Source organism: Denticeps clupeoides, chromosome 2, assembly GCF_900700375.1.
Source record: "Denticeps clupeoides chromosome 2, fDenClu1.1, whole genome shotgun sequence".
Classification (NCBI taxonomy): Eukaryota; Metazoa; Chordata; class Actinopteri; order Clupeiformes; family Denticipitidae; genus Denticeps; species Denticeps clupeoides.
The window spans coordinates 5,797,584-5,815,226 of record NC_041708.1 but is presented as its reverse complement, the minus strand read 5'-3'; the positions used below and the strand labels follow the sequence as shown (position 1 = coordinate 5,815,226).

General features: G+C 42.7%; 4 protein-coding genes across 4 annotated transcripts; 1 reads left to right on the top strand and 3 right to left on the bottom strand.

The window, feature by feature from the left end:
- LOC114784734 (interferon-induced protein with tetratricopeptide repeats 1B-like) lies at positions 1-6,525 on the bottom strand. The gene is made up of 3 exons (XM_028970362.1): positions 5,773-6,525; positions 4,040-5,678; positions 1-188 (listed from the first exon to the last, which is right to left on the bottom strand). Exons 1-3 carry the CDS (start codon positions 5,775-5,777, stop codon positions 21-23), a joined length of 1,812 nt encoding a protein of 603 aa, XP_028826195.1. The 5' UTR covers positions 5,778-6,525; the 3' UTR covers positions 1-20.
- A 130-nt stretch (positions 6,526-6,655) lies between these two features.
- On the bottom strand, positions 6,656-11,823 carry LOC114784735 (interferon-induced protein with tetratricopeptide repeats 1-like). Its single transcript, XM_028970363.1, has 3 exons — positions 11,801-11,823; positions 11,296-11,382; positions 6,656-10,558 (listed from the first exon to the last, which is right to left on the bottom strand). The coding sequence occupies exons 1-3, from the start codon at positions 11,806-11,808 to the stop codon at positions 8,986-8,988; spliced, it is 1,668 nt and encodes a 555-aa protein (XP_028826196.1). The 5' UTR covers positions 11,809-11,823; the 3' UTR covers positions 6,656-8,985.
- Positions 11,824-12,778: 955 nt separating this feature from the next.
- On the bottom strand, positions 12,779-14,671 carry ifit9 (interferon-induced protein with tetratricopeptide repeats 9). Its single transcript, XM_028969945.1, has 2 exons — positions 14,492-14,671; positions 12,779-14,339 (listed from the first exon to the last, which is right to left on the bottom strand). Exon 2 carries the CDS (start codon positions 14,330-14,332, stop codon positions 13,019-13,021), a length of 1,314 nt encoding a protein of 437 aa, XP_028825778.1. The 5' UTR covers positions 14,333-14,339; positions 14,492-14,671; the 3' UTR covers positions 12,779-13,018.
- Positions 14,672-15,845: 1,174 nt separating this feature from the next.
- On the top strand, positions 15,846-16,821 carry ch25h (cholesterol 25-hydroxylase). The gene has a single exon (XM_028970059.1). The coding sequence runs from the start codon at positions 15,861-15,863 to the stop codon at positions 16,605-16,607; it is 747 nt and encodes a 248-aa protein (XP_028825892.1). The 5' UTR covers positions 15,846-15,860; the 3' UTR covers positions 16,608-16,821.
- The last annotated feature ends 822 nt before the right edge of the window (positions 16,822-17,643 follow it).

Below are 17,643 nucleotides of genomic sequence, written 5' to 3'. Positions count from 1 at the left end.
TATTTCTGAATAGAGGTACATTACAAGTTAACTTTTTGGCTGAATTCATTTGCAAGGTCATCTCCTTTGTTGGACTTTTCATCCTCAGCAGCCAGAAAAGCCCAAATCTCATTGGACATTTGACCACGCTTGTGTCTGGCTACTTGTCTGAGTCTTTCTCCAGCTTTTTTCCTGTCTCCGCTGTATACCTGTATACCACAGATCTGTCCTCATCATTCCTCTTGAAAAATAGGAACCTCCCATAGATGAAGTGACAGTGCTGCTTATCCTTCTCCCCGAGTTGACCTTCTTGGATCAGGTTGGTGAAGATTTCCTGATAAGTCTAATTACTAATAACAGTAATTTCATGAATGCTCAGGACATTAAGGTTTATGGATGAAACCAAGGCCTCAGAAGCCTTTACCTTTACATTTATTACCAGCATTTATCAGATGCCCTTATCCAGAGCGAATTACAATCAGTAGTTACAGGGACAGTCCCCCCTGGAGCAACTCAGGGTTAAGTGTCTTACTACATGTTGGACTTCTCCACCTCTACAACTGTAGAACTTTTTCTCTTATTGGACAAATCATCACCAGCCCTGCACTGACACCACTTGCAGGCTCACTCTACCCTGGAAGGGGGTCCCTCTCTGTATCACTCCTTTCAAAGGTTTCTTCCTTTCTTCTTTTCTCTCTCCTAGAGCTTTTTTTGTGTGGAGATTTTCCTTGTGGGGAGAAGGATCAAGTGTCGGGGTGTCAATTGTAGGGCCTGTCAAAGCCCATTGAGACATATTATATCAAAAATCTTTGTAGCCCAGCAGCTGAGCACATACCTAGACAGTAACAATATCCACAAAGTATATCAATTGGGATTTAGACCTCATCATAGCACTGAGACAGAACTGGTTAAAGTGGTTAATGACCTGCTGTTGGCCTCTGATCAGGGACGCATCTTGCTGCTTGTCCTGTGTTTGACACTATTGATAACGCTATTCTCCTTGCCAGGTTAGAGAATGTTATTGGGATTAAGGGAACAGCCCTTGAATGGTTCAGATCATATCTGACCAACCGATATCAGTTTGTGGACATCAATGGTGATTCGTCTTTACATGTAAAGTAGAGTTTGGTGTTCCACAAGGTTCTGTCCTAGGTCCGTTACTATTTTCCCTATACATGTTACCTTTAGGTGACATCATCCACAAACACGGTATTAGCTTTCATTGCTACGCTGACGACACACAGCTGTATCTGTCAGCAATGCCAGACCAGAGGCAGCAGCTGAACAAAATAGAGAATTGTCTGAAGGACATTAGACAGTGGATGCTCACCAACTTTCTCCTGTTAAACCCTGACAAGACAGAAGCTCTCGTACTTGGGCCTCAAGCAGCCAGGCATAAGCTGGCTGACTACACCATAACCCTGGATAGCCTTTCTATTTCACCAAGTATTGAAGTAAAGGATCTAGATGTCATCATTGATGCAGGTCTCTCATTCACTTCGCATGTAGATGTCACTCAGATAGCATTCTTTCACCTTAGAAATATTGCAAAAATAAGAAATATCATTTCAATGCATGATGCAGAAAAGTTGGTCCATGCATTTATCACATCAAGGTTAGATTACTGCAACACATTACCGTCTGGATGCTCTAGTAGGTGCATGAGGAAACTCTAGCTAGTACAGAAGTTCTAACTAGAGTTCTAACTAGAACTAAGAAATTTGACCAGTCTTACAATCACTGCACTGGTTACCCATCAAATTTAGGATTGACTTCAAAATCCTACTTTTGACCTATAAATCTCTAAATGGTCTCAATACCTCAATACCTGAGTGAACTTTTAGTTCTTTACTTTTAGTTCTTTCTGGTTTGATCTCTAGGGCTTTTTTTTTTAATTATCATTGACTTTCATAGTATTTGGGCCCCATGTTAATCAGGCTCCAACCTTTCTCACATTGCACTGCTGCTCTGGTGTCTTGGTTTAGAAAGAGCTCCTTGTCCTTCTAGTTACCAAGGTGATGGTGCACCCAAGACAAACAGATAACTTATGGTGTCTGCAATGTCTTCCTCTTGGCCATTATCGGGGTTGCAATGGTGCCCTCTGGCGGTTCGGCAGGCAAGTGACAGCCATGACAGTGACTTTTTCTCCACTCCACACGTAAAGTGGCATTCCAAATCTTTCAGATTCATTTGCAACACTGCATAATAATAATTACAAATCGAAATGTAATATTACAATAATCAATGCATTACAAAAAATATATTTTCGATTTTTCCTTTCCTCTTCCTCCTCTTCTTGGCCAGATTAGAACAGGTTTTAAAAAGCTTTAAAGTCAAGCACTGTTTAAAACGTATTCTTTCCTCATATGAGAACAAAACCGGTTCTCCTGTCTGCCAATCATCATTTCAGAGTAAAAATGGTGTTGATTCCTCAATCATGTGAAAATTAAAACTGAAACTAACATTCACATTTTATTTAAATTTTCTCTGATCTTAGCTTGGGATGAGTTATTGATATTGAATGTTCAGAATGTACAGATATTGAATATGCAACAATGAATTTCATGTTTCCAATCTGCAAACCTCTTTGGCATGGATAGTTAAAATTCAGTTGTGCAACCTTTATAAATAATAATAATAATAAAGTGTAGTGATTGTCACATGTGATACACAGCAGCACAGCACACGGTGCACACAGTGAAATTTGTCCTCTGCCACATGCGACGTCTTTTACACTTTTTTGTGTGCTTTCTTGCATATAATTTAACAGCCAGTTGGTCTCCATTCCATCATTTCCCAGCACTAGCAGGGCTCAGTATACTGTGCAAATGTCAAATTGTCACATTTTCGCATGCATAAATAAAGAAATAATAACATTCTAAAAAAAATTAGATAAATTGTGTGTTTGCAGCTCAAGAGGTCTTTCATGAACATCAAGAATAAAAATTCTCACAAAAACAAAACCTAAATGAGGCAAAAAATGTACGTCTTCAAGAACTCCTCTAAATAGAAGTAAAGTAACAGAAAAGGATCTGAAAATGTTTAAGTGTCCTATTATTGTAAAAACATTTGTTTTTCATGTCAGTGACAACATCTACTACAAGAAGAACTGATCAAAAATTAATGAATCCATTATCAGTTCAATCCTGTGTCCTGTTCACTAGGAGAGCAGCCTCTGCTGACTTTGCTTGTTCTGTTGTTCTTACTGAGGTACCTGCTTAGGACGTAAGTTGTCTGTAATGGACACATTGCTTTAACTGGATAAGAAAACTAATGCTACTAAGGTGTGCTTGTGTTTCTCACAGGGGCGGCCTAGCAGTTATGGAAGCGGCCCTGTAATGAGAAGGTTGCCGGTTTGAATCCTGATCTGGCAAAGTGCCATTGAGGTGCCACTGAGCAAAGCACCGTCCCGACGGTGGGGTTTGGAAGTTGTTGTGTGCATCACTGTACACGTTATGTGATATACTTCCAGAATAAAAATCCTTATTTGCAAAGTTAAAGAACACGGCTGTAGCTAAATAGTGTTAAGTGGATTCATGTATGTAGGTGACTAGTCGATGGATCAGCCTCTGGTAAAGATTTTGGTTGCTTTAATATGGAAACATGATCCATTAAAATTCATTACATTTTTATTCTTGTTACATTTCCTTCAGGTTGTAAAGCTTTTTTAACAACAAGAAAAATGATGAATCAGCAAAGAAAAATGAATCAGCACAACTGTTGGATAATGATAAATCTGGATAAACATATTTCTGAGAATTCTCATACATTAACAGATTTGAATTATATTCACACATATTGTAATTCAGATAATGATTTTATATATATATATAGCGTATAAATAGATTTTTATACAGAACTAGTATGATCAATATTTCTGAATAGAGGTACATTACAAGTTAACTTTTTGGCTGAATTCACTTGCAAGGTCATCTCCTTTGTTGGACTTTTCATCCTCAGCAGCCAGAAAAGGCCAAATCTCATTGGACATTTGACCATGTTTGCGTGTGGCTACTTGTCTGAGTCTTTCTCCAGCTTTTTTCCTGTCTCCGCTGTATACCTGTATCTTGTAGGCCTCTTTGTACTGCTCCACAGATCTGTCCTCATCATTCCTCTTGAAAAATAGGAACTTCCCATAGATGAAGTGACAGTGCTGCTTATCCTTCTCCCTGAGTTGACATTCTTGGATCAGGTTGGTGAAGATTTTCTCTGCCCTCTGTAGCTGATGGTCCTCAGCGTACGCCTCGGCCAAGTTCATCATGGCGTTTGTGTTTGAGGGGTCCAGCCTGACAGCCTCTGACAGGAACCGAATGCACTCCTTCACATCAGCTGCAGCTTCATCTCTCCTCCCAGACATTATCAGCTGCACGTATTTCTTCTTGTAGCAGAGACCTGCTTTTAGACTCAGGATGTCAGAATTTGGACTCTGGGCAAGTGCCTTTTTGAAGATATCGACTGCCCTCTGTAGCTGATGGTCCTCAGCATACCCCTCGGCCAAGTTCATCATGGCGTATGTGTTTGAGGGGTCCAGCCTGACAACCTCTGACATGAACCGAATGCACTCCTTCACATCAGCTGCAGCTTCATCTCTCCTCCCAGACATTATCAGCTGCATGTATTTCTTCTTGTAGCAGAGACCTGCTTTTAGATTCAGGATGTCAGAATTCGGATTCTGGGCAAGTGCCTTTTTGAAGATATCGACTGCCATCTGTAGCTGTTGGTCCTCAGCATACGCCTCGGCCAAGTTCATCATGGCGTATGTGTTTGAGGGGTCCAGTCTGACGGCCTCTGACAGGAACCGGATGCACTCCTTCACATCAGCTGCAGCTTCATCTCTCCTCCCAGACATTATCAGCTGCATGTATTTCTCCTTGTAGCAAAGACCTGCTTTTAGATTCAGGAAGGTAGAAGTCGGAGATTGAACGAGTGCACTTTTAATCATCTCTAATGATTCCTCAGGTGAACATTTTTTTAGATAATTAAGCACGTATTCATTAATGTGTTTCTCATTAGGAGACAGAGACAAGGCCTTTATGACTAGTTTACGAGATTCCTGTGGATTAAGTTTTACAGCTAAGAGGGTCATGGCTTCTGTAAAATGAGGATGCAGAGCCGTTGTTTTCCTCAGCTGTTTCACTGCTGCACTGTCTTCTGGCTGAATTTCATATTCCATATCTAGATCCTCCATTCTGTACAAGACGACTCCATAACCCATATTGTAGGACAGGTGTTCTGGTTTGATCTCCAGGGCTTTTTCAAAACTTTCCTTGGATTTTTCATAGTATTTGGGCCCCATCTTCATCAGGCTCCAACCTTTCTCACCATGCACTGCTGGTCTGGTGTCTTGGCGTATGCTTTTCACTTGGTTTAGATAGAACTCCTTGTCCTTCTGGTTACCAAGGTGATTGTGGATCCAGGCCAAACTGGAATAGGTGACAACGAAGTCAGCCTCGTCACGCTTGTCCTTAATTAAAGCATCTTCAGCTTTGTGGAGGTAATCTAATGCTGCCTCATCATCACCCTTCAGGTGAGACACAAATGCCAAAATGTGGAAATATGTGGCATGGTAACGAATTGGTGAGACACTAACCCTATGCAGGTGGTTTTCTAGGAGTGTGTCAAGGTCTTTCATGTCACTTTTCTCCACTCCCCACGTAAAGAGGCATTCCAACTCTTTCATCTGAGATTCATTAGTTCCACTGCATCAAGAAATATAATAGTAATAATTACAAATTTAAATTTAATAATAACAATGATAATGCAGTCTTATATTATATTGAACAGGGTACTTACTCCATTTCCACTTTTCGTCCTCTTCTTTTCTTGGCCAGATCACAACAGGTTTTAAAAAGCTGTAAAGCCAAACCCTGTTTAAATAGTTTTCAGATGAGAACAAATCCGGTTCTCCTGTCTGCCAATCATCATCGCTGAGTAGAAAATGGTGTTGCATCATCAATCATGTGAAAACACCCTGAAGCCTTCTCCACAACACTTGAAGCTGTCACAACCCTGGCGGCATGACAAGGCAGGTGAACGGAGACTATGAGAATAGGTAACGAGGAAGAAGGACGCATTTGCATGATGTCACGAAACCGGGTTTTAATGGGTGAAGAACAGGACAGGGAAGACATCCGAGATGTTGGTGAACATGTAACATAACAAAGACCTGACGGTGAACAGACACGATCAGGGCAGCTTTATATATTCGACACAGGTGAAAATGTTCTCCTTAAAGTTTTTGATGATGCAATAAATGGTTGATTTAGTAGCAGCAATATCCTTGTATGTGAAGCCCTTTTTATGCAACACAATGATGACTGTACGTGACTCCTTGCAGGTAACCATGGTTAACAGAGGAAGAACAATGATTTCAAGCATCAGTCTGCTATTCTAACTCATTTACTTTGCAATTAATCTGATATATCTGCTTAACATTCTGGAGTATATGCAAATTGCCATAATAAAAGCAGAAGCAGCAGACTTTGTAAAAAAAACACTATTCGTGTGATTGTCAAAACCTTTGGCCACGACTGTACAGATATTGAATATGCAACAATGAACTTCATGTTTCCAATCTGCAAACATCTTTGGCCTGGATTGTTAAATTTCAGTTGTGCAAACACTCACTATTGTCATGAATTGGGGCCCAAGGGGAAAAAGGCGCAGAAGCAGGACATCATGAAATATGCATTTTATTATGAAGGGCAACAAAGCCAGGCATGATGGTCAAAAAGGAACAGGAATGAGTGAAAACGAACCCTAAGGCATGTGGTGATTGCTAGGAACAGAAACATAAACCAGGTACGTTACGGTCCACATTAATGTGGGAGCACCTACTGGGTGGCACCTATGAAGTCCTGGTGTATTAAATCTAATTGGTTTCATCTTGGATGGACCAGGACTCCATGATCAGGTGCAGGAGAACCTGTTTTAATCACCCAAGGGTCCCTGGGCAACCTCTGCTTGTACGCCTGGAGATGATGGGCTTCACGTGCGGGGAGCTGGTATCGGTGGCTGCCGGGAAGGATGGACGCTCTCTGCAGCAGGCCAGGTTGCTGATACTATGCTGTCGTCCTGCTGGGAAACAATGTCCAGGCAGAGAGTTGGCGATTTCATGATTGGTATCCATTGCTCTTGTCCACCATCCTTGCAAAGCCATCTTCTTCCTCCTTGCATTCAGCCTCTCTCTCTCCTACATGCACCTGAAAGTGTGGTGTTGGGGGGACGGTGGTGGTGCCTCCTGCCTCTCTTCTGGGTACCACCCTCAGTCCAATGGCCAGGCAGACCATGTCAACCAACACCTGGGATGGTTCCTCTGTTGTCTTGCCTCAGCCAATTAAAGTAATCAGAAGGTTGCCGGTTTGAATCCCGATCCGCCAAGGTGCCACTGAGGTGCCACTGAGCAAAGCACCGTCCCGACACACTGCTCCCCGGGTGCCTGTCACGGCTGCCCATTGCTCACTCAGGGTGATGGTTAAATGCAGAGGACAAATTTCACTGTGTGCACGTGTGCTGTGCTGCTGTGTATCACAAGTGACAATCACTTTCATTTTTAATTTCACTTTCACATTCACCAAGTATCTCCTGTGGGCTGAACTCGCCAACAACATCCATCTGTGAGCCACTACGGGGTTCAGTCCCTTCAATGTGTGTTATGGCGACCAGCCATCTTTCAACACCAAGACCTACTACGTGTACGTCCCATCAGTCCAGCTCCTTATCCCCTACATGCCTTATAGATCAATCAATCAATCAATCAATCAATCAATCAATAATTTTTTTCTTTCTATAGCACTTTTAAAACAACACAGTTGACCAAAGTGATGTACAGAATTCAATTCAAAGCATAGTTAAAATCACATAGGATGCAATTACAGTTGAAAAAACTAGGTAAAACAGTCTCAGCTGTCTTAGTTACGAGACATAATAAAAGCATGGATTAAAATTTGTGGAAACGAGAGCAGAGTTGTTTACATTTTGATAGTTGTGTCAGTTGGAAAAAGCTAGTTATTAATACTAATGAGCTAATGAGCCGGACCGAGGTAAAAGGGATGGTCTGTCCTCAAGCTCCCAAATATCAGTTTGTTACACAATGCTTCAAATTTCAACTCTGAGTCGAATATAGCTCCCAAATTCTTTGCAGAGAAGTATGGGTACAGGAAACCAAGATCAGCAATGTAAGCAATTTAGCAACGCCCATGCTTTAATCTCTTCACTGCATTCCAGTAACCTTTTTGCTGAATACTTGTGTAAATTTGGCTATCATTGGCGTAAAAATGAAAATAAATGTTATGTCTGCAGAGATTCGACCCCAATGGAAGTAAATATATTGAAAAGAGAAGAGGGGCTGGAGAGAACACACCAATTTGAACACTAAAACCTCTCTTATTTAAGTAAGACTCAACCAGGAACGTAAGCGAGACAGAATCTGGTGGTCCACAGAGTCAGAGGCAGCCTAGATTGAGAGACTATTAAGAGTGTTCTGACCAGCTGCATCACTGTCTGGTTTGGGAACTGCACCACAAAACCCTACAGTGGATAGTGAGGACAGCTGAGAATATCATCGGGGTCTCTCTTACGTCCATAACGGACATTTACAACACATGACATAACAGACATTTACAACACATTCACAACACCAGCATTGAGAAGGACTCACCACTCACATGCACTCTTCTCCCTCTTACCATCACATAACAATGCACTGACAGCAAACAGACACAAAAAGGGCAGCTTTATACAGGCAGACATTGGTGAAAACAATCAGAAACATAATAACACAGGATGAATATGAAACTCTGGTTCGAACTCTGGACCCAGAGTAGCCCATTCCGGACTGGATCCTGCATTGTGGGCCAGATATAATCCTGACATTATCTAGGCCAATTTGTCTGTGTTTCTCAGGATTATCATACATTTACAGATTCTGATTATATTTTGATATTTTCATAGACATATATATTTGTAGGATAGATAGTAAGATCAATATTTCTAAATTGAGGTACATTACAATTGAACTTTTTGGCTGAATTCACTTGCAAGGTCACCTCCTTTGTTGGACTTTTCATCCTCATCAGCCAGAAAAGCCCAAATCTCATTGGACATTTGACCACGCTTGTGTCTGGCTACTTGTCTGAGTCTTTCTCCAGCTTTTTTCCTGTCTCCGCTGTATACCTGTATCTTGTACGCCTCTTTGTACTGCTCCACAGATCTGTCCTCATCATTCCTCTTGAAAAATAGGAACTTCCCATAGATGAAGTGACAGTGCTGCTTATCCTTCTCCTTGAGTTGACATTCTTTGATCAGGTTGGTGAAGGTTTCCTCTGCCCTCTGCAGCTGATGGTCCTCAGCATACGCCTCGGCCAAGTTCATCATGGCGTTTGTGTTTGAGGGGTCCAGTCTGACGGCTTCTGACAGGAACCGAATGCACTTCTTCACATGAGCTGCAGCTTCATCTCTCCTCCCAGACTTTATCAGCTGGATGTATTTCTTCATGTAGCAGAGACCTGTTTGGTGATTCAGGATGTCAGAATTTGGACTCTGGACAAGTGCCTTTTTGAAGATATCTATCGCCTTCTGTAGCTGATGGTCCTCAGCATACGCCTCGGCCAAGTTCATCATGGCATTTGTGTTTGAGGGGTCCAGTCTGACAGCCTCTGACAGGAACCGAATGCACTCCTTCACATCAGCTGCAGCTTCATCTCTCCTACCAGACTTTATCAGCTGCATGTATTTCTTCTTGTAGCAGAGACCTGCTTGGTGATTGAGGAAGACAGAAGTCGGAGTCTGGAAAAGTGCACTTTTGAGGATCTCTAATAACCTCTTATTAGAAGATATAAATCTCAGGTATGTGTCCACATATGCGATAATGTGAGGTACATCAGGAGACAACACAAGAGCCTTTACAATTAGCTCATCTGCTTCCCGCTCATCGTATTTTTGGACTTTTAGGGCTAAGAGGGTCATGGCTTCAGAATAACCAGAATCCAGAGACAATGTTTTCCTTAGCTGTTTCACTGCTGCACTGTATTCTGGCTTAATTTCATGTTTCTTATCTAGATCCTCTATTCTGTACAAGACGACTCCATAACCCATATTGTAGGAGGGGTTTTCAGGGTTGAGCTCCAGGGCTTTCTCAAAACTTTCCTTGGACCTTTCAAAGAACATGCTTCCTAGTTTTAAGAAGCTCCAGCCTTTCTCTCCATGCACTGTTGCTGCAGCTCCCTCTCGACTGATGCTTCTCACCTTGTCACGGTAGCGCTCCATATCTTTCTGGTTCCTAAGGTGATGGTGGATCCAGGCAAAGCTGGAATAGGTGACGATGAAGTCAGTCTCATCACGCTTGTCCTCTTTTAAAGCCTCTTCAGCCTTGCAGAGGTACTCAAGGGCCATCTCAGTTTCTCCTTCCAGGTGAAGCACAAATGCCAAAATGTTGAAATATGTGGCTTGGTAATGAAGAGGTGATTGCTGAACTTTTTCCAAGAGGTTTTGGCGGATTTTTCTGTGGCTTCCTGAATCAATTTCCACTTGCCATGTATAAAGGCACTCCAGCCCGTCCAGCTCAGGGTCAATTTTGTCACTGTAAGTAATGGTATTGACATCAGCGATAACTATACAAGTTAAGCATCATTTCACTGCACTAAATCTTGTATGGAAAATTAGCACCATGTTTGCAACAGAGAGAAAAAATAATAATTAAAAAAAATTTAAACGGGTAATTTCACAACCAGTCTAAACAACACAGCAGGTATAAAGACGCAATAGAAAGATCAACATTGTGTTTCTCTGGTCCACATCACTGTGTAAAAAAGGAAGCGGCTCTGCAGGTTCTGTGGTTTTGACGTGGAGCGCTCTAGGCTAGTCACTGTGAAATGTTCTTTTTTTTTATTTAACAATAAGGGAAACCTAAACTGAAAAAAAAACTAAACCTAAATCATACGTTTTTAAGTATGTGCGCACAGTCTGCCAGAAGGGATGTTATTTGCATCAATACCTTCACATCACAATCAAAAGAGTACCTTTAAACTGAAAATAAGTACATCTCACAACAGTAAAGCAGAGGATGTTATGGTAAAAAAAAGAAGAGAAGGATGTCCAAGTTTAAAAGATTTCTAAATGTGTGTGTTAATATTGAAAACATAATATTTGCAAACATCAAAAGTCACCACCTCATACAGTCCATACAGTCACTGCAACTGGTATTACTAAGAATATTTTTAATAAAGGATAGTTATTACTGATGAAATGTAGTAATTTTTATCGTCGCTGCACCTGGAGACAGGAACTTTTAACTTCTATTAACTCTATTAACTTTACCTCATTTTTAGCGTTGCACAGAGGAGGTTGCACGATGCAGATCGTTCCGGAGCAGATGCAGAAGACAGGGACCAGCTTTGTGTTTTTCTGTGTGAAGCAACAAGGAACAAGTCTTCACATGAACAGTTGAAATCCTGCTGCAATTGGGTTGGAAACGATTCAAAAAGTGCACTAAATATTCCGAGAAGGAACACAAAGAAGAAGAAAAAACACAGAACATCGAGTTAAGAATTGAATGTGCCGGTGGACCAATGAACCAAGTAAAGGACGTGAAGACGCCACAAACGTTATCTGACTTATTTGGCTGCTGTTTCCTTGGCAAAGGTCAGTGGTTCTCAAACTCTCCATCATGAGAGAAAAGTATTCAGCTCTCCAGGTACGACCCTTTATGACCAACATTAAAAAGGCGTCCATTTTATTCCACACACAGCAATGGAGAATATTAAGAATAGTAACTGAATTTTAACAAATAATTTCACAGACGTCCCGCCAACGGTGCGCCTACTTGTGCATCCTCTGGATATGTTGTCATGTCTCTGAGTTCACCACCAGATGTCCCCATCAACCTAAGAATGATCCTCACTGTCACCAAGCTGCCTGAACATGAATTCTGGTTAAACATGTTACTGTTCTTGACATTTATCAGATGCCCTTAGTCAAATGCAATCAGTAGTGGCAGGCCAGTCCCCCTGGAGACACTCAGGGACACAAGGGCTGTAAGTGGGACAAAAGGGCTGCCAACCTCCTCTCTTTCCCAGTACGACATTTACAGCATTTATCAGACGCCCTTATCCAGAGCGACTTACAATTAGTAGTTACTGGGACAGTCCCCCTGGAGCAACTTAGGGTTAAGTGTCCTGCTCAGGGACACAATGGTTGTAAGTGGGATTTAAACCTGGGTCTTCTGGTTCCCAGGGGGGAACTGTCCCTGTAACTTCTGATTGTAAGTCGCTCTGGATAAGGGCGTCTGATAAATACTGCTCCCCGGGCGCCGGTCATGGCTGCCCACTGCTCACTCAGGGTGATGGGATAAATGCAGAGGACAAATTTCCCTGTGTGCACCGTTTGCTGTGCTGCTGTGTATCACATGTGACAATCACTTCACTTTACTCTTTTTATTTTTCGTTTGACTATTCTGTGTCACCATATCTTACTGACAGGGCAAAACATTTAAAGATTTCCTGCCAGCATTGATTGATGCCACTCAGCCTTGTTTAATTCAGTGAATTTATTGAATCAAAGTCAGTTTGTTAAAGTTTAGAACATCACTGCCAGCGGCGTAACTAGTTCCACTTGTTTGCTGAAATTGAGGCGGCCTGGCCTGAGATCCGAGATCCGAGAGATATCTCCGATTTCTCCGAAGCAGTGTGAGGATTTGTTTGGGTGTTATGACTTTTTCTTGCCAAAGTGCGGCGCTATAATAGTTGTTGTAAGAGTTGTACGCATGTGTGTTGCTTTCAGAAGGAAACACGATCCCTTTAAGTTGTTTTAAATCCATTTCATTTTTATTCCTGTTACAGTTCTTATTAACCTATTGTAACTTTACATCATAATGAAGTTTAAAATAGTCAGACAAACATATTTCATATTTCATATGTCAGATTTTCTTTAAAACACATATCTTGCATTAAACACATATATTGCAGAGTATAATGTTTAAAAATGGTAGATCTTTTTATGGATATAGAACAATTAAGAGCAGTGATTCTAGATTCTAGGCAGCTCACAGGTTCATTTTTTTGCTGAATTCCTTTGCAAGGTCATCGCCATTCTTAGACTTTTCATCCTCAGCATCCAGAAATGCCAAAATCTCACGGGAATTCCTACATCCCCTGCGGCCGGCTAGTTGTCTGAGCTTCTGCCCAGCCTTGTCCCGGTCGTAGGTGGGCACCTTGATCTTGTAGGCCTCCTTCAGCTGCATCACCGCGCCATCTGCATCCTTCCTCTTGTAAAGCAGAAACAGGCCATAGTGGGTGCGGCAGTGCTGCTTTTCGGCCTCCATGAGAGTTTTGTCGCGGACCAGCCTGGTGAAGATGTTCTCCGCCTTGTCCAGCTGGTGATCCTCACTTAATGCTTCGGCCATGTTCACCCAGGCGTGTGTGTTGGAGGGCTTCAGCTCCACGGCCTTGGACAGGGAGCGAATGCAGTTCGCCACAGCATCTGAGTTGCTCCTTCCTGACTGGCTCAGACGGATGTATTCCTGCTTGTAGCAGAGACCCACTTGGTGATGCAGGAAGGACGAATTTGGGGCTTGGTCAAGGGCTTTGCTGAGGACCTCTAATGATTCCTTGATGGATCCAACCGCTCTGAAGTATTTAGCCGCATACCTGGTGATTTGGGGAACATCGGGAGACTGTGCAAGAGCCTTTTCGATCAGCGCTCGAGATTCCTCTTGCTCAAAGCCTTCAAGTTTCAGGGCTAAAAGGACCATGATTTCAGGAAGATTCGGATCCAGAGATAAGGTTTTCTTCAGTTGTTTCACTGCTGCACTGCTTTCTGGATGAATCTTGTCTCTCCTAACTAGCTCTTCAATCCTGTACAGGACAACTCCATAACCCATATTGTAGGACAGACTCTCTGGCTTGAGCTCTACAGCTTTCTGAAAGCTTTCTTTGGCCCTCTCGTAGTAGTTGACCCCTAGCCTCAAGAAGGTCCAGCCTTTCTCTCCGAGCACTGTTACTTCAGCGTCTTGGCCGATGTTTTTCACTTTGCCCAGGTAGAGCGCCATGTCTTCCTGGTTCCCAAGGTGATCGTGCATCCAGGCAAAGCTGGAGTAGGTGACGATGAAGTCAGCCTCGTCGTGCTGGCCGTCCTTTAGAACATCTTCAGCCTTGTGGAGGTACTCAAGGGCCAGCTCGTTTTTCCCCTCCAGATGTGTCACAAATGCCAAGACGTTGAAATATGTGGCTTTGTTGCTGAGAGGGATGTGCTCAATCCTTTCCAAGAGTCTAATGCAGATGTTGTCCAGGTCCTTTATTAAGGTCTTCTCCACGCCCCATGTGAATGGGCACTCCAACACCTTCAGATCACTATTCATGTTGTCACTACAAATAACAGGCATCATAACGGTTCTTATTGTTAGGCAATGTATTCAATTGCATTTATCATTGTTGTTCCTAACGTTTCTTATAATAATGAGAACAACAACAAAAAAAAAGCAAACATTATTTCTCAGTGGCAAATGATTTCGACTCACCCGTGAAGTGTTTCAGCAGCAAATGAGGAAACGAGGCTGTGCTCGCCGAGAACACAAACTAGAAACCTAACTCTTAAGTTTCACTTTGCCGTTGCGCCAAAAACGAAATTTAATTCCCCCTTAACTTTCTGTTTCCCTGCTTTATGACATCCAGCGTGCTCGATGTTCGCACCGCTGGTGCCACTGCCGGTGACGTGCAGAATTTATTTTATTTGCTTATTTTAAGCAAAAAAAAAAAAAAGAAAATAAAACATGTCTTGTCATTTAAATATGTATTTTTTTTTACCCGGTAGGGGGCGCCCCTGTCACCTTTACACCGCTGCTACTGCAGCCACACTACTACTACACTACTACACTACTACAAAATGCGTGGAACAATTATGCCTCTCGGGATAAAATGATACCTACAAAACCGCCAAGGCGCACAACGCATCGTGATCGTCGTGATTTTTATCCACACCACAAGAGGGCGCCCTTAACACGATACGTCACATAAAACGTTATACATAATACCGCTGTTCGGCTATACGGCTGTAGATTACACACTTCTATATATTTATGGGATACCTGACAAATTCTTTAATTTGTGGTAAAGTGATGCATAAGAACATTTTTTAAAACGGAAAAAATATATGGGTTCGATTGCATAGTAATTGAAGCAAAAACAATAAAAATAACAATAAAAAACACACAATTTTGGTGTTGCTTCTATTTCTAATCCAATTTGGATTTTTTTTTCTCCTTATTTGAATCTTTGGGTTGACATTTCAGAAAAGTAGCAATTATGAAAATGTTATTGAAATGCAACCCTTGTCTTTTATCTCAATGCATCTTCTGTAAATCTTGTATAGATTAAGCCCAATATTATGCCATCTGTAAATTATGCCAGTCCAAAATTTACATCTGGACATCCATGATTATTACCTAAAGGGGTTGTGTTCAGTCTCCCCTGGGGGCGAGGATTTTAACACACTCGCCCATAAAGCAAAGGACAACAATGTCACAGGTTCAAACCACTTACAGCCATTGTGTAGTAATGGTAGTAAAGCCAGGGGAACTTTTCCTGTAACTACTCTGCAACGTAAATGTGTGGTAAACATTACAAGTAAGTTTTCACATTCCTCGGTTTAACACACAATACAAATAAGAATGAGTTCTAACTTCTATAAAGTTGAATGGAAAAGTAGGCACACTAATATAAATATATAAGTAAAAAAGTACGAGCTGCCTGGCCGCTGCGGCTGAGTTCTGGGGAAATACGTCCGGAAGACCATTAAAGGGCGTGGGCGTGGTCAGAAACCTGAGTAATATAAATATGGCTTCATTCACAGTCCACACCACAAGCTCACACGTGTGAACACAGCAGAACATGGACAGGCTGTGGCAATGCGTTCTCCAGCACAAAGACTGGCTGTCGTCACCCTTCTTCCCTGTGCTGTTCGCCCTGGGAACGTACCTGCTCTTCTGCCTGCCGTTTCTCCTGCTGGACCTTCTCTCGCCCAGGCTGGCTCTGATAAGGGAATACAAGATCCAGCAGAAGAGCCACGTGTCCTGGAGGACAATGTGGAGCTGCCTGACGCACACGCTCTACAACCACGTGGTCTTCGTCTTCCCCCTGACCGTCCTGCGCTGGTACTGGCGGCAGGTGGACCTACCAGCTGAAGCTCCAGACACCTGGACCGTGGTGTGCCACATGGCTGCCTGTCTCCTGCTCTTTGACTTCCAGTACTTCGTGTGGCACCTGCTCCACCACAAGGTGCCCTGGCTTTACCGCACCTTCCACAAGGTGCACCACAAGCACACGTCCACCTTCGCGCTGGCCACAGAGTACTCGGGGGTGTGGGAGATGCTGTCTCTGGGCTTCTTCGCCGCTGTGAACCCCATGCTTCTCAAGAGCCACCCTCTGACGGAGTTGCTGTTCTTCGTGCTGAACATCTGGCTGTCGGTGGAGGACCACTGTGGCTACGACCTCCCGTGGGCCACGCACAGGTTGGTGCCCTTCGGGCTCTACGGAGGTGCGCCACACCATGACCTCCATCACCTGAAGTTCAAGTCCAACTATGCTCCATACTTCACCCACTGGGACAAGCTGTTCGGAACTTTGCAGTTGGAGTGAAGAGAAAAACCGAACACTCTTCTTTTATATTAAAAGACACTACACCTTATATCTATACTTCATAAGTAACTGTTCTCGTCGCTATTCGTGTTTTTTAAAAAGCTTTATTTAACAAATGGAACAAAAAATTTTTCAATTTGAATGAGCTAATGATGTTTTTAATATGTAAGTAAATATTTTCATTGTTCAATTATTTAACTTATTTTTGCAAGTGAAGTACCTGTGATCAGTGCAATAAAATCATATTTGAAGGATTATTAACTGTCTCTGTGTCTCTGAATGAAGCCAGATCCTGTGAGTTGGTGGCAGGAATGAGGAAGAGTTTTACAGGAGCATCTCCCATACAACTATATTGGTATTTTATAGTCGCAAATTGGTAGTCTGAATTAGAATCATATACGCCTGTATTGACCAAGTATGTGAGCGAACACATTAAAGGAATTTGATTCTGGTCAATGATGCATCTCAAGTGCAACATCAATAAAACAGCAACAAACCACAATGGATCTTATATACCGAAAATACAACAAGTGTACATAAACTGCAGTTGCAATGTGTTAGAGAGTCCAGATGTTTAGGAGGGTGACCGCAAAGAAATCGTTCCTGAGAATCTGTCCATCTCAAACCTGCAGTAGAAGTTGTTCAGCTCATCTTTGTTTGCTTCAGCAGGGGTGGAGGTCTTCAGTAGATGGTGACATCTTGCAGGCCTCTCCATCCTGACACAGGGTTGTTGGCTGAGAACTTCTTTCAGCTTCTCAGAGTAACTTCTTTCAGCAACTTTGATCTCCCTGGTCAGTGTGTTCTTGGCTTGCTTGTACAGGGCCCTCACAACTTCTGCTGGTGTCCTCCTTGGTCTGGTGAAGACTGGACAGTGGTGGCCTAGAGGATAAGGAAGCAACCTCGTAATCAGTAGGTTGCCGGTTCGAATCCCGAACCTCCAAGGTGCCACTGAGCAAAGCACCGTCCCCACACACTGCTCCCCGGGCACCTGTCATGGCTGCCCACTGCTCACCAAGGTTGATGGTTAAAAGCAGAG

Bases quoted from the DNA above. Each gene is read 5' to 3' on its own strand.
- LOC114784734 (XM_028970362.1), bottom strand. The intron at 189-4,039 runs GTATACAGCGGA...TGTGGTATACAG, and splicing joins AAGAGGCCTACAAGATACAG to GTATACAGCGGAGACAGGAA.
- LOC114784735 (XM_028970363.1), bottom strand. The intron at 10,559-11,295 runs GTAAAGTTAATA...CATTACTTACAG, and splicing joins TGTGCAACGCTAAAAATGAG to TGACAAAATTGACCCTGAGC.
- ifit9 (XM_028969945.1), bottom strand. From the start codon at position 14,332: ATGAATAGTGATCTGAAGGTGTTGGAGTGCCCATTCACATGGGGCGTG.
- ch25h (XM_028970059.1), top strand. From the start codon at position 15,861: ATGGACAGGCTGTGGCAATGCGTTCTCCAGCACAAAGACTGGCTGTCG.